Source organism: Dicentrarchus labrax, unplaced genomic scaffold (assembly GCF_905237075.1).
Source record: "Dicentrarchus labrax unplaced genomic scaffold, dlabrax2021, whole genome shotgun sequence".
In the NCBI taxonomy this organism is placed as follows: domain Eukaryota; kingdom Metazoa; phylum Chordata; class Actinopteri; family Moronidae; genus Dicentrarchus; species Dicentrarchus labrax.
Window position 1 is genome coordinate 13,788,014 of NW_026136712.1, and position 15,962 is coordinate 13,803,975.

The 15,962-nt window shown below is 37.9% G+C and overlaps 1 protein-coding gene across 4 annotated transcripts in view; it reads right to left on the reverse strand.

The window, feature by feature from the left end:
* LOC127373163 (zinc finger protein 385B-like) overlaps positions 1–15,962 on the reverse strand; it is a 72,599-nt gene that overhangs the window by 33,492 nt on the left and 23,145 nt on the right. For 3 of the 4 annotated variants that reach the window (XM_051417346.1, XM_051417349.1, XM_051417348.1), the window contains one exon: positions 8,261–8,536. In XM_051417346.1, the coding sequence (XP_051273306.1) occupies positions 8,261–8,536 (276 nt within the window). Of the gene's footprint in view, positions 1–8,260; positions 8,537–14,175; positions 14,344–15,962 lie in introns of those variants that run through there. The other variant, XM_051417347.1, reaches the window with a different exon arrangement.

The following is a 15,962-nucleotide window of genomic DNA, read 5'->3' on the forward strand; positions in this document are numbered from 1 at the left end:
TGATACCATGTGTCTACTGTGTGTTGGTGCAGGAGAGGGAACGATTCAACCTTCAGAAAAGCACTAAGCCAAGTCAATCTGCACTGCTCTATTTGAGAAGTTTAGAGATTTTCCATTAGTGAGGGGTAGCCTTGTTCAAGAAAGGCTTAATTTGCCTTTCAGTGGGAAAATTGTTATAAATGGAGCAGGAAATGTTGTAGGTCACCTCTCTGACTGACATTATTTTCCAGGTTTGATTTAGGATGTGTGTTTTAGCAGTTTTACTTTGAAAAATCTAATCAATGAAGACGGGAAAGTACACTCACATTAGGGTACTCTGAAACTAAAAGTGTAGTATGTGTAAACGGGTATATGGATGTGTAACAACCGTATAGCTACCTAAAAATAGCCAAAGATACATATCAGTGCACATCCTGCAGAGTAAGCCTGCAGGCACCGTTGTTACAGTCTTTCATGTAATCCCTGACTTTATCCTTTAAGGCAATACCTCCTCCCAGGCACCATAATACCCCGTAAAATGGCACCAAGCCTAAGGAGAAGTGCTGCTTTAAGGAAAAACTCACGCAAAAACGCTGCTTCATATCGGACACACACAACTACAGCGCATATTAAAACCGTCTGTTAACGACGACACTGAAGAGTTAGCAGCTTAGAGGGAGGAGTATCTCCTGAAGGACGGATAAGGACGAGACACCGGTGGCATCGCAGGGGTGTTTGTTTCTGAAAGCAATGTTACAATATAAAAATAATAAAATAAATGTTATGCATTGAAAATGTCGGCAAAAGGGAGTTCAAGTATCAAAAGTAATACGGTATATTAACCTGCCATAGAGTTTACACTAAATCTGTGGTACACCACAAAAGTATTAGCAAATCTTTGGCCTATTATGTAGAAATTAAGGGCAAATGTTGTACTAGAAACCCCATCCCCCTTCAAAAGATGTTTTTCTTTATTATTACATTCATATAACGAAGGTATTAACACATTATGTGCACTCTCTTAGATGTATGTGATATATATTTGGGAATACTGTATATGTGGGAAGTGACAGTGGAGGAGTAGAATAAAAGAAAAATCTCCCCCAAACAGATTCTTCTGTGTTCTTATAACTGTCCTTTTCCCAAAGCCGCTTTATTTATCCGTCACTCAGTACATTATTCTGTCCACCCCTCTCTGAATCCTGTTGGAGATAAATAAAAGGTACCTGCACCCCGTTGATTCCACTGGTTGAAAAGAAAAATAAGAAAAGGGCTACAGGAGCATTTTAGCTTCCTATAAGGTCACATCAGTGTGCCACAGTTGTTCAAACTGAATGAATGCAATGTCAAAAGACACATATTGACAAAGTGACCAACCATCAAACTCTTGTGTGTTGAAAAAGATAAAAGTAGCATAATGCATGTTGGAGTCGAAAAAGCTTGAATAGGCAGTGAATAGCAGAACTCTTACGGTTCTAAGTATTGCCCCCAACCTCATTCAAAGTTACAATTATATGAACTCACCAAATGGTACAATTGTTGGACTGAAATATAGTTGGAATGGCCCATATCCCTAGTACTCAACATTCAAAGGTAACAAAAACACGATTCCTACATTCAGGTGATTACACACGAATAAAAACATACCTATGAGTTTTATATTCTATTTCTGCCAATAGATCCTCTTAAATGTTACACACTGGACATTTAAGAGCTGAAAGCAAGTCCTCTTGGCACCACAATGACCTGAGACCGATGTCAGTACGTATGAGTCCTACCAGACCCGATTAGACTGCTGTAATGGCTTGAAGCTGGTCCTGGATCAGGTCTCAGTTACTAGAAACAGGGTGGACCTGTGTAAACCTCTACTGTCGGCACCAGGAAGATGTAGACGGAAGTGTTTTATATGATCCCTTGCTGTCTTCCCACCTGTAAACACTGCCTTTTGTGTTTGATGGATAAACTGTATTTAGTATGTGTAGTGAATATTTAGACATGGGATATGTGCTGTAACATTTCTGGCTTCATCTTCATCTCTGCCTTTAAGAGATTGCCTCTTCTTCGTTTTACGTTAATGTCCCTTCATTAAGACATGAGAGGCTATTTAGGGAAGGAGCCACGTGCTGGCGTGCTATTTGGTGCTCAAGAGGTTGCAGAAAGAGACAGAACAGCATTGAAGTGTAAATATTATGACAGCAAGGAAGTTTTTTCTGCATCACTGTTTGGATTTTCAAACTTATTTTGCTGTTGAAGCCTTAATGACTGTCGATCCTCACCCCAGCTTCTCACAGTGAACCCAGGAATACATTCAATCATCAATTTTATCATTCATTTATTGAAGAGTGAGATTCTGCTGCCTGTTTTTTAAATATCCGACACAACATGCACAAGCATTGAATGACAGGATGACAAGTCGGGACTCTGCTTACATGTTTATGTATATAAAGTGTTTAGCTAGATATTTATTGATTGATTGAAAATATGGGGAGACAGTGCTGGTTTGATTAGTACTGTTTTTACAGGGCCTTTTAACCTTGTCCGCTCTGGTTGCACCGCTACAACTTAAAACTGGCTCTTACACTGTTTTTCCTAGTTTATTAAACTGATTTTGTACGTAAAAGACAATCGTTGAGATAATAAATGTATTTAGTGATCTTAGAGGGCAAGAAATGCAATTCTCTCTCTGCATGTTTAACCTTGTGCTGCCCTTTAAGGTCTAGTTCAAGCTAAAGTGTGCAAATTTGCCTTAAAAGCAATATACATTCTTCTCCCGCACCTCTATTTTTGAGTGTAACCCCTGAACTGAAACGACTCCACAGTGGTTTAGATGGTTATTGTGGTGCGTAGGAAGTGGAAAGTGCTTTGGTCTGTTCCCTTCTCGAAAGGCTCCCAGTGAGAACCATCCTATTAAAATCTCTTTTCATTTGAGCAATCACTTCACAAGGCTAAATAAAGGGAGTGCTAGTTCAGCTGTGGGAAGTCAATGGGTATTATTAGGCTGGTTTCATTGCAGGACAGACTGAATTATACCAACAGTCACCTTAATTTACTTGGCTTTTTTCCCCCTATTTACTGTGAAATAGGCAACAGAAAGGCTTATAAGACATAAAACGTCCTTATTTGTTCATAAAATTTAACGGAAAATCTGCTTGGCTGCTATTTTCTGCCTGACAACCATTGTCGTATCCAGTAATGAGTCATGTTGCTTTTATAAAATTATCTTGTACATCAGCTACCACATTAAAGGATGCTTGGTGCTTTATATGAAAAAACAATCCTCCGCACTACAGCTCACTTATCCATGGTGGTTAGGTATGAAACATTAAGGTTTTTATAAGTTAATTGATAAATGTCACTAATAAACTAAATACAAACATGTACATGTAATGAGTTAACACAACTTTTTATAATTTATGCTGCAGTAATGTATTATTTCTGGTATCCAATAACAATAAAGTGACATAATAGACACAAGAATCAAAAGAGTTATTTGATGTAAATATAACTAGAGCTGGAACTGAAACTATTACTCGATTGACAGAAAATAATATGCAATTATTTTGATAGTTGATTGATCATTTAAGTTATTTTTCAAGCAAAATTGTCAAACAAAGAAACATTTCCAAACACTGATGGGTATTTTTCATTATTTTTTTTTTTTACATGTTTTAGATATGCCATGTTAGGTTCATCCACAAATACAACCAGCTAAATTTGTACCTTTTCTGACTGCAATTACCTCTTGAAGCATGTACGATCTATTTATAGGGACCTACTTAAATGGAACAAATGCAGCCTGATAAAATACAGGGAAATGTGATTATCGGTACTTAACACATGTATATTTTGGTGTAGTGTTTTCTCATCAGACCATGTTATTTTAATTATGAAAGAGTATATTTATTTATGGAGAATGTTCACTTGCCTGCAACCTACAATATTTGGGAATGCAGTTAACTTTTGGGACTTTAAGCTTTCATTTTATAGTAATCTATCCATTTATTGTAACTATTTCTTATACTTTTCCAGCACCATGTATTTGATTTTGAGACTGTCACATAGCAAATTGCATTGCGTTTTGTACTTATGCCTTCCTACTGCACTGGGGAATTGATTGCAGACGTACAGCCACTCCCTATTAAAGATGGCTTCTCATTGTCACAAACCATTTGCCTGAGGAAGGTCTAGCACCAAAACGTCAGATGTATGTATTATTGCAAGTTAGACAAGAGAGGAGTTTATTTGCAACTTTTGATAGGCCAAACAATATCAATTACTTGCGAGAGAAATTGTTAGGTTAATCAATACTGAAAAATATATTAGTTGCAGGCCGACATATAAAATTAGGCCATCTACATATACATACACAATTTCATGGCTATTCTTAGTTAGTTTACTTTGTTGGTGCGCTGTTCAATTAGACTGTGGTATTGTCAATTTCACAACAACCCAAACAAAAGGAATCAAACGCTGTAGGGTTCATTTAACCGGTTCAAACATGGCAGGTGTGAAATTACTCTGTGCCCCGTGTGGGAAAAACGAGAGGCCCTTCACCCTGCGGGACTGACACAAGCTGCCCATGAGTGAGTCTCATCTTAACAATCAATTAATGGATGAGATGGCCCTGACACTGTGGCCTGCAGCAGGTCGGGTGTTTAAACTCTGTCAGTGCTGATGCTATTGATGTACACGTCTAATCTCAACACATGGCACATTATGAAAAGCATTCCATGATGAGTGATGAACAAAAATCTAATCATTTTAAAACAGTTGCAGTGGTGATGATTATTTGTGTAAGTCTAAACACGTCAACACCACTTTGTTTGCAGTAAAACAGTGTTTGTGTGTGAGTGTTCATGGTGGTAGGGAATTATTTCCTGCACAGTTTTCCCCTTGTTTTAGAGAAATGTGTCAGTAAGGGAAGCACTTCATCTGAGAGAACAAATCACTCCCTGCTGTCTTGCCAACAAACTGGAGCAGAATAGAGGTCACATTCAAAAGACCATACACACGTTCTCAGTGGGTTGTGGCACTCGTTTCATTCTCTAGATAATAAATCTCTTCAGTCAAATAAATATGCCAACACAGTCTAAATGACGGGCTACAGCTATCCACAATCAGACATAAGCTGTGACCCAATTTTATACCGCACTAAACTAAATCGAAGCAGGTTTTTGAGGATGTAAAAGGAACAAAATAAATTATGCTTAACGCAATGACTAAAAATACTTGATAGGCAATATTGTCCCACAATGAACTGCATAAAGAAAATGGAGGAGCTGTTTACAGCTGGAAAAATACAACTTATTAAGTCAAGATAATAAGAACACATTATAAATGTGTATGAATCCAAAGAGCCACAGATGGGACGTCATTATCCAGATAATGTATCCTAACACAGATCACTTGTTAATACCAGGTGTAAAAGACCTGGTGAAACATTCATTTTATTTTTTATTACTTCTGATTGTGACATGTTGAAAGAGGTGTACTCCTAAAAATGTAACAGTAAGTTGTACCTAGTGTGTTAAGTTGGTCAACTGATCTGTGGTGGCTCAGATGTGTCGGGTCGAAAAAGAATTGTTGAATGTGCAACAGGGAAGTTCAAAAGGACACTGTTACTCTGCTGCCAATCTTATCACCATATCTTTAGTATGAAAAACGATCAATAAATTGTGTCAAGTCTGTCAACACTCTTGAGTCTGCATCACAGAGGAAGTCACTGCAGAGCACTGCACAGAGTCTGCATGGTGATGCCGTATGCATATCAAAAATGTGGATGGGATGTGGAGTACGGCCCGAGTCTGCTTCTCAATGACAAAATAACACTAGTTGTGTTGTGGGTGATTTTGCAAAACAACACATAAACCATAGGTTAAACTGTTCTTTCAGCTGTTTGCTTTTCTTATGGGTTATTTAAACAGGCAGCATGAAGTAAGTCTAACCATAAGACATCTCAACTGATAAATAAACTGTACCAAATCGTACCATGTGAACTATTAAGTGAACTAAACTTACTGTCTGACATTTAATTGTCAGAAATCTAAGTATTTACACAAGATTTATAGAGTGTAGAGTAAGTAGTGTCTATGCCATGTACGCTACTTTTTCTGCTATAAATCACCCAATACAATGCCTCACATTTTATAGATGCAAAAATTATAGTTGTGCGACACTAAACCTGTCAGTAACAATGCAGAATTAAGATGATTTTTAAGTGTCTGAAATATCAATTTACTGATAACTATAAAGACCTTTATAACAGGATGTACTGAAAAGCTCTTGTCTCTGCTAACTCCCTCTGTAAACCTGTTGAGGATATGTAGCCATGTGTCTGCTCCCATATGCAGTCACAAGTTGTTTATTTTCAACTTTTAGAAAGTTCACAAAAAAAAAAAATCACAAAACTGTGTCCGCACCAATAAGCTGGAAAAAAAATTGTCTATTGACCCGGATTTCTATAAAAGTTACCGCAACTAACGTCACTGATCGGTGAGTCAGGAGCTAAAGGTTTGTTGCTGGATACTGGAAAGTCATAAATAGGAAGATCACACACACACACACACACACACACACACACATTCAGTTTTTTATGCTCTGGATCAGTCTCACACATTTAAGTATGAATGATGATCTGCAAAGGCTATTATCTGACACAGAAAAAGTCAATAACATTCTGATGATAACAAAATGAGGTTGAAGTGAAGGAGAAATTAAAAAAATGGATATAGTTATAATTTAATTTCATGCACTGTGTTAGAATGGAGCAGCTAAATATGTGTGGTAAGCCTACATAGAGAAACAGCCTCATAAATCAACATTAAAAAGTGCCATCTTATTGGCCAGTTGTTCATTAGAGGCTTTTTTTTTTTTTTTTGGAGTGCTGATTGATCAAGCCGGTCAGCGTGGCAGAGTGACACAGGTGGTGGTGAGTGAAGGTGATTAATGGCCCCTCGTCAAAACAGGTGTGTAGAAAAATGCTTGGAAAATGGCGAGGGGCTCCTCTGGAATAGTAAATATATACTGAATGCATAAAACCTGCTCATGGTTTGCAGATGTGAACATTTGCAGCATCGTGACAGAGAGAGTATACAACAAGTGAAAATAAATGAACACCTGACCAAACGAGGTGTATTAGGTATCAGGGTACAGTTTCAGTCTATTGAAAGACTTTTTTTTCCTTCTAGTTCTTCTATTGGGAACCCTGTTTTTCCAGAACTTGCAGCGTCAGTGCAGAGGAGAAACAAAGCTTTTCTGACAGGTTGCGGTGGCTCCAAACCTTATATTTTTTGCTTTTTGCAGCACAAAAAAACAATAGCAGTCTAAAAGCAAGACCCAGTAACTTCACTGTGACATGTAACAACACAACAACAACAACAGCAGGTATTGGGGCAAAACTGCAGCACAAAGAAAGCATGAGGCTCAGAAACAAAGCAGCTTGTTCTACCACTTGTAAACAGACCCTCTGTGGAGGAAAAATTGATTAAAATACTGCAGATGACAATAACAGAACCACTGACAATACAACAGCCCTACAGTAAATATCAATTTGAAGAAGTTCATAATGTTCTGTTTTTGTTCAGACTTTTTGTTTGTTCATTTTGAAGCAGTTTATAGTTTTATCACGCAAATATAGAGTTATGAGTCTTTCAGTCAACGTTAGTTAGGGTCTACATGTTCTTCTTCTCTGGTAATGAAACTTTCTTTGTCACAATTTTTAACTAAAAGAAAGGTGTAATTAATAAGGTAAATTATGGCTCTGGTCCATTTAGGTGCTCCAGTTCCAGGGCTCTGGCATTGTGCGTGATGTCTCACTGGCACAGCTTACTGGGACACTTCATTAATGTTATTAGTTACATCTGTGCATTGACGAGTCAAAATGTGGGGTGGCAAAGGTCATTTTGTGTAGGGACTACTTGCCCTACTTCTGTCTCTTTAAGTTGCCTTAATTTGACTTGAAATGTGCTATAGATGAGATCACAACAGCAGCTGAGCTCACTTGTCAATTAATAATAATAATAAGCCATTATAAGCTTCATAAATGTATGAAAGGAGTTGTATAAGATTGTATATAGATTTTGAGAGACCATAATACAGCAGAAGTGAATTATAAGTAAATTCCTACAAGGGGATGACATGTTTTGATGAGTCATTTGTGTCAATTTATATGGTAAAAATGTTATCTATATATAATATAAAGAAAACAGTCTTTTCAGGTTCAGTTAGATTAAATCAGCAGGTATCAATTTATTTTTTAGTATTGAGAACATAAAATCTCTACCTGTGCTGACAGCCTTTGCCAGTCGGCGCAGCCTCCTCTGGTGCGTCTTCCCTCTGTAGTGGATCTGGGCCTGGGCGCTGGAGTTCAGCTGTATGTTGCACACCTGGCACATAGTGGCACTGCTGCTGCTTTGACGGCGCTCTCGTTTGGCCCTGTGCCCTGTCGACACCCTCTTCTCCTCTTCGTCTTCCTCGTCTTCTTCCTCCTCCTGTTCCCCCTGACTCTTGGGAGGAGGGCTGCCGTCCAGCCAGTTGGGGCTCTTTGGACGCTTCATATCTGGGGAAAAATATCACGGAAAGGTCACGGAGGTTGTTAATCAGAAGTGTTGAAAACTCCTCTTATGAGACATTTCATTGTAAATGTTTGGTATGTGTGTTGTTAAAGCCTCCACAGGGGGGCAACAGAGCAACATGACTCCATTCAGAGCAGAGCAGTATTGGTCTTTTTCTTCAGTGTGATTCAAACTGCAATTTTAAAGTGCACCATCATTATAGTTCATTGTACCAAACAGATCATAGGCAGACAAACGATGCTTCTCACTTAGATTTATCGATCAGTATGTACAAATATCAATATATAAGAATTGTTAAGATTCTTCAACATCCCATTAAAAGCCTTGAATTAAGAGGACAGTATACTCGGTCAGAAGGTATAAACATTTATTTTCTAGTATAGCTTAGACATCCATTAGCTGAAAAGAAAGAAAGGCCTGTCTCTGCTACACATCACAGCATTACAACAGAGACGTGTACAGTCTGTAGATAAGCATCTTGTTCCAGCTTCTCTCTATTTATTGGATAATAAAAGCCGATTCCTGGGGTACACAGACCGACATGTTTCTTTGTGAGAGCACACAGCCTTAATACCTGTAATGGCTGAGTGATTGTGGCAGACTGACAGCATAAATCAAGCTGCAGCTAAACGCGAGCTCTGCTGTGAATGTGGAAATGTCACCCGAAGTCTAACTGAATTCTTTGTTTTGGTGCTGTTCATATGATAATGGATCCAATTAAGTCCTCATGGTGTTGGACATTTTATCCTCCGCCTCGCTGAATGCTATCTCCCCCCCCCTACTCTCCCCCTTCACCAAACAGAAACCATCATTTGTAAAATCTTTGCGGTTGTAAAAATTCAATTTGACTGGTGGTGAGATGAAAGTGAAATGGAAATTTGTTCGCTGGAATTCATCAGCCTCCAACCAGCAACATGGACTTCAAAGCTGCAGCCCATCGCCATGATTATGTGAATGATGTTTTACTACAGTCTGGCTGGTGGATGGGGACATGAGTAACTGCTTCAACACAAACAGGTGTCCACTGTCCCCCCCGGCCTTGACCACAACAAACACATGCTAAAACATACAAAGTCTTCTTAAAATAGTTATTAACGTCCACCACCATTTCCAAAAGCCAGGGACAGACTACAACATGACAAACAGCCCTGGAGTTTAACCCAGTGAAGCCTAACACATACAGCACACAAATACCAAGCGGCCCCTGGCTTCTTAATAGAAGATGCATTTTAAGGCTACACAGGTAATAGACCTTTTTCCCAGCAGCCATTTTGAAATGAAATAGTAGGGTAAACACAGGTGTTACCAATGAAACTAATTAAGGTTTCATTCAGGTCCAACAGAGTCAGGGTGCTGCTGTTGTGCATGTTGGCTCACTGGACTCACTGAATGGACCTTAATTAGTATAATTGGTAATGCCTGTGTTTACCCTACTAGTCCATGTCAAAATGGCTGCTGTAAAGAAGATCTATTGTGCAAATCAGGTTCAGTAACACTTAATGTTAATCAATCAATACTTTCTCTTGGGGAATACGTTTATATACAACTAAAGAATGTATTTTTCTTTCATTTTCTACCAAAATATCTGATCCTGCCATAGAGTACCCATTCGTACTGACTACAGCATTATTGAGCATTTTATGTATTTTTTTTTGTTTAAACAACAAAAGCACTTTGGTTAAGGTTCATGGTCTTGGTTGTGACACACAACGTTATTATTAACATTTAACCAAAATCTTTCCTGAACTTTAGCCAAAGTAACAACAGAGAGGACTCAGGATGCAAACTCTCTGTAGTCAATGTCCACTCAGACCACCTCCCTGTGACTAAACGTAAACCAATTTAGTAATTTATACACATAATTTCTTGGAGACAGGAGATACAGGGGGAGACTGCAGAGGAAAACGTCAACATTGGACGATTAAAACATTTTCTTTTTTTATCACATGGATAACATCTATGCTCGGCTGTGCTTTCTCTGGGTGCCAGCAACACTCGGCGAGGCTATTTATGGTATAACAAATGAAAAAATACTGGCATTGGAAAAAATCCTGGGTTTGCTGAATCATCTAATAATGATGATTTCTTCTGGTGAGTGGGTTGTAAACAATGAAGGAGGTGTGACAATAGGTTCCAAACATAAGAACAAGACATGGAGGGGTAAAGGAGATTTTAATTTTTTTTTTCAGACTAATGTGAATAATAATTGAACTATGTGTTTAAAGGACAAGTCCTGCCAAAAAAAAAAAATCAATCAGAGCTCCTGCTGTTGCTCTGTGGCCTGGACGGCTGATTAATTTATTTCATATTTAGTCATAATTCAAAAAATAATAATCTTTAACTGGCAAATTAAATTATTTTTTATTTTATTGTGTATAATAAAAGTATATCATATAATTATTTCAGTGCAATTTTTGTTGCTTGAGTAAATTAGCAGCCATAGATTGTTATAATAAAGTTGATAAATTGCTTTTTTTGTCCAACAGTCCAAACAAATTCAGTTTGTTGTTGATCTTTTCAGAACTGGGCTATTATTACTGTTCATCACCAATGAATAGTGCATGTCATTTTTTAATTACGATACACTGATGGTGTTGCTGCCCAGGCCGAGGCAGAAATATGCTGCTGCTCTCTGGCTTGAGTTGGAAAATGTTTCTCAGTTCTGTCAGACAGCGGATAAGAGCTCAGACTTTTGCTCTTGCATCCAAAGTCTTTTGTCAGTAAATGGTCTGCTGTCTCAGAACAGTATTGATGAGTAGACAGCAGACAGGGTCAGTTAGAGGGAGGTGTGGGCTGTCTAACTCGCTTTAAGGTGGTTTGCATTGACATGGTTCTTCTATTTAGGGATGAAATGGAGGATAAAACTGCCAGAAGTCAGTTTACTCACCTTTTGAGGCTGTACTGTAAATTCTTGCAATATATAAATATTTTATCTGTTTTGTCTCTTTTTGTAAATTTTTTTTTAAAGTTATCAATGTTGATTAGTATGCACTGTCCCCTATCAATAAAAACAAAATGAATACCACAACCTTCTAGATTGACAAATGGTCTCTCGAGAAATTTACAGTGAATATAACAGAAAAATAAACATATATTAAACATTTTATCCACTGTTTTTAGTGTTTGCTCAATGACAAACATTGATTCAACCACATAACAGTAACTGTTAAAATAGCTTGCCAACCAGGGTCCAAAATTAACACCAGTGCCAAATGCCAGTCTGGGTTTGGCCAAAAAATAAACTGGGGTCAACAGACAGATGGCCAATAATTTGGGGTGAAAGCGTAGGGCAAAGTTTACATCGCTGTGTTTATTCTGTGCACCGGCTGAGACTAATGTGACGCTCACCGTCCGTCTGACCTATCGTGATCTGAATCACATCAAAGCAGCTTACTACTATTTGGCCCTTGCTATATTTTTGCCTTAAGAATCATTTGAATGCTTACATGTTAGTAGAGATGTGGCGATGATACTGGTGTTAAGCCACCAAAAAGAAAACATAAAGACGAAGAGAAAAGGCCTGGAGGTCAGTGTTTTTGTGGGAGGTGACGTCTGAATGAAGCAGGAGCTCCAATATTGAGCTCAAAACCAGATGTTGCAGCTTTATTGCCAGTAAACAATATTTTTGGCCAGTAAATTTTTCTCAGTTTACCTGCCATTGGCAGATTAGCTAAAATGTTATTGACATTAACTGTAGACATACATACATGTCAGATTCTGGGGCCTTATGAAGAAGAAAATTGTCCTAAATGATGAAAAAGTAAAATCTTATTAGTGATATAAAGTATAGTTTACTTCCTGTGTTAACGTGTGTGCTTACTTTACTTTTGTGTATTTTATTTGTGATTTCTATATTGTGAAATCTAAACTCATTTGTCTCCTGAGAAAAATGTGTTTGCAAATTATCTTGAAATTAATAGCCCCCGATTTGGTTATTTATCTAAATGTTGAATGTGTATGCTCTTCAGGCAGCTGGTCCAAAGTACTGGCACTGTTTTTATTCCAAGTCAAGCACTGTTCAGCAGATTTTTATGCTAATGCATATAACTGTACACTGATGCCGCAAGTGTAAACCCTCTATTACACTGGAACCACCCAAGCTGCTCCACTCACTCATCTTTATGTGGTCAGCTGGAGTTGGCACCTGACAGCCCCATTACAAAACAACTTTTAACAGGTTGCCAGCAGCTGCTGGTTTCTGCTGGCACTCTGTACCACAGCCAGGGCTTCTCTGCCTAACTGGCACCTGAATGAGCAACTGGAAACAGCCCAGTCCTCTGCTATGCACCAAATGGCTAAAGTTACTGGTGCTCCACAGAGCAAGCTGTGGCGCCTGCAGCTGAAAGTGCATAGAGTGGTCACTTAGAGAGGAAACAAAACATTTCACAAAAAAAATAAAATAAATATTAGCTTTTCAATTCACCAGCTTAACATAATGTCCTTCAAAATGTCCTATTTAGATCAGTGACGTAGTGGATGATACACTGGTGGAAAAGTTCTTGCAAACTCTGACTTTGTTCTTTCAATTATGATGAACAAAAAAGTCAATGTTACAATTTTGTATATGAGTTCATTGTAATCTGCGAGCATTAGGCAGCACACAGTTGTTTTTTATATTCTGATCTCGTGATTGTGCCAAGTTACCACAAAGAGCTTTAAGGTTGATCATAACATGGAAAATGAAAACCAAAACAATGATCTCTGTAATGTTTTCTCTATGGAAGTACAATTTTTACAATCCAGAATTATAGAAATAATAAAAAAATGTACAAATGTGTGTCCCATAACAACTACTCAACCAATTATTGTACACAGTATGATTAAATACAGTCATCACAGACATAGTGCATCACAACAAGTCCCATGACACTTTTCATTTCTTAATTTGAAAAGAATAAAAAGGTATGTTAGAGTATGTTGTGTTATTGAATTCCCACTCTAACCAACAATATTTCCAAGCTATAAAAAAGATAAGATGCTGTTCCTCTGGCTCCTCCATTGATTAATTTGATGTGTCATCGAAACTGTTTTTACAGGAGACCTAACACCTCATAGGGGGCAGGTGTGAGTTTTAAATTAACTAATTAATTAACTTCTGTGGATGTTGTAATGATAACAATAAATTGGACAAATTGACAATTTAAACAGGCTTAACTTGGATCCTTTAAAGTGTGCATGCGACAGGCACCATAACGTTATGTTTAATAAGTTGTGTTGATTTAATTTCAATTCAGAAAGTAAAAATAATTCCATTATGTGCAGGTGAGACTAATATTTTAAAGAACCAAAGAAAACAAAGAAATGAAGAATTCAAGAGCACAACTGGACTGCAAAAAAGAAATTAAACAATATTTATGAAGACTAAATAAGGAAAAAGAAATAAATAAAATACATGACAAAGGATAAATGTGCTCGTAAAGAAAGTGTGACAATGAGCAAATATACAGGGGGACTAACATATACTACATGTTCTATATGTAAAAACTGCAAAAGATTTAAAAAATGTTACTCAAAGTGAATTTATATTGCACTCTGCTACTGTAATATCCCATGCAAATCATAATGGCTTGCAGAAAGTCTCTAGAACATCTTGTCTAACAGCACAGCAGTATGAGTTACTTACTGGTAGCATTATCCATGCATTACCTCAGTCTACGGACCTTGTGGTTGGAGATGAATCCCAGCGAGCCGACAGTGTGATCTCTATGTATAATGGAACTATTTTGTTCGATGAACAGCTTCATGATAGAGATAGCTCACGCATCAGAAACACAGTAGCTTTAACTGTAAATGCAGTATCGGCTGTGCTGTCCTTTTAGCAGTGAAGCTATCTGGCCCCGGCAGCTCTTTAAATACCAGCACTCATCAGCCTGTCTGGCCGTTGGTCCAGGATGAGGAAAGACTACATCAAAGCCAAGAACATAAAGCACAGGTCATAAATGCTGCTTTATGTACTCCCTCTTTGTCTCTCTCTGACCTGATGGCCCTTACAAAGTCAGAATCATAAACAAATCAGCATGACACAAGGTACTTCGAGGCTTGTCCAGATAGAATAAGCATGAGGCCACTTCTTATTCATCATAATGTCTTAAAAATCACTGAGCAAATCCCTGCAGTCTTTATGTAAATATAGCTAAAGAAATCACACAATATACTGCAGATTTCCATAACTGCCCATTGGCAAAATAAAAACACAACAAGACTTGGTTTTAATTTTTGATTTCTGACCATCCCTTATTGGTCTTGAAGAGAAAAAGAGGCTGGTTTCTATCCATCTATGTATATGAAAACACTAAAAAGGTTTTGTTGATTTAATATGCTTAAAATAGGAAGATTTCAGTTAAAAAATATACAAGATGAAAGGAGGGAAATCTTAATACTACCTGTATGTTAACTGCAAGTCTCTAAGGTTATTCCAAAACATGCAATAGACAGATTTCTTGTTTCTTCCCCTGTGACACTATAACTCCACCTGAGCACCAAAACTATTGTTATTTAATGCTTTTATCACAACTCTGCCCAAAATGTCCAAGATATTCAGTACTACGACATCCTGTGTCTGCATCTTATAAAAGGATTCCAACTAATGATTCATGTCACCAGCCAATCAAGACAGCAGATATATGTAAAAAAATAAATAATAATAATTCACCTGCTGCTGGTAAATCTCATCTCTTTGTGTAGCACTCTACTAACTTCCCCTGCCAACAGCGTGCTCAACATCTTTGCTTTATGGCCTGAGGCAGCTGCATGGAAATGACCTGTCAACCTCATAAACCACTCTATCAAGGGACTCTCTTATAGCTACAGCGTAATGTTCTCCACATGGGGTGCTTTCATAAATGAGGAATCATTCATTTTGCTCTTTGACATGTGTAGAACCTGTTTTTTGGTCAAAACTATATCTAATGCATGTGTTTTCACTTATCCTGATTAAAGTTGTGCTCAGGTTGAAGGTGTGCAGAGATATGTTTGGCATGACATGAGGGCGCCGGACTCCGTGCACCAATAAGAATGATAAAGGTGTAATTTGTTCAATCTGGGCAAGCGCAATAAAGCTAATAGACTGAGGAGGATGTCAATCAAACACATTTAGCACACTCATGAGAGGAGCTCTAATCATCCAAAATAAATAAAAGCATGGGTTTTTTACAGTGTTTTTTGGCCGTACTAATGGCTTGGCTTTATGGATGGCAACGGTCGGTCGGTCGGTCGGTCGGTCCACCGTTTCGGTCCCGACTTAAATATCTCAACAGCTATTGGATGGATTCACTTCATGTCTTATTCTATGGTTTAGAGACACTGTGTTTGACTGTCATGAGAAGAAAACAAGATGTTATAGCCACTACTTAAAGATCTTGTTTCATCTGTAACTGCTAATATCAGCTATACCACCTCTTTATCAGTGTT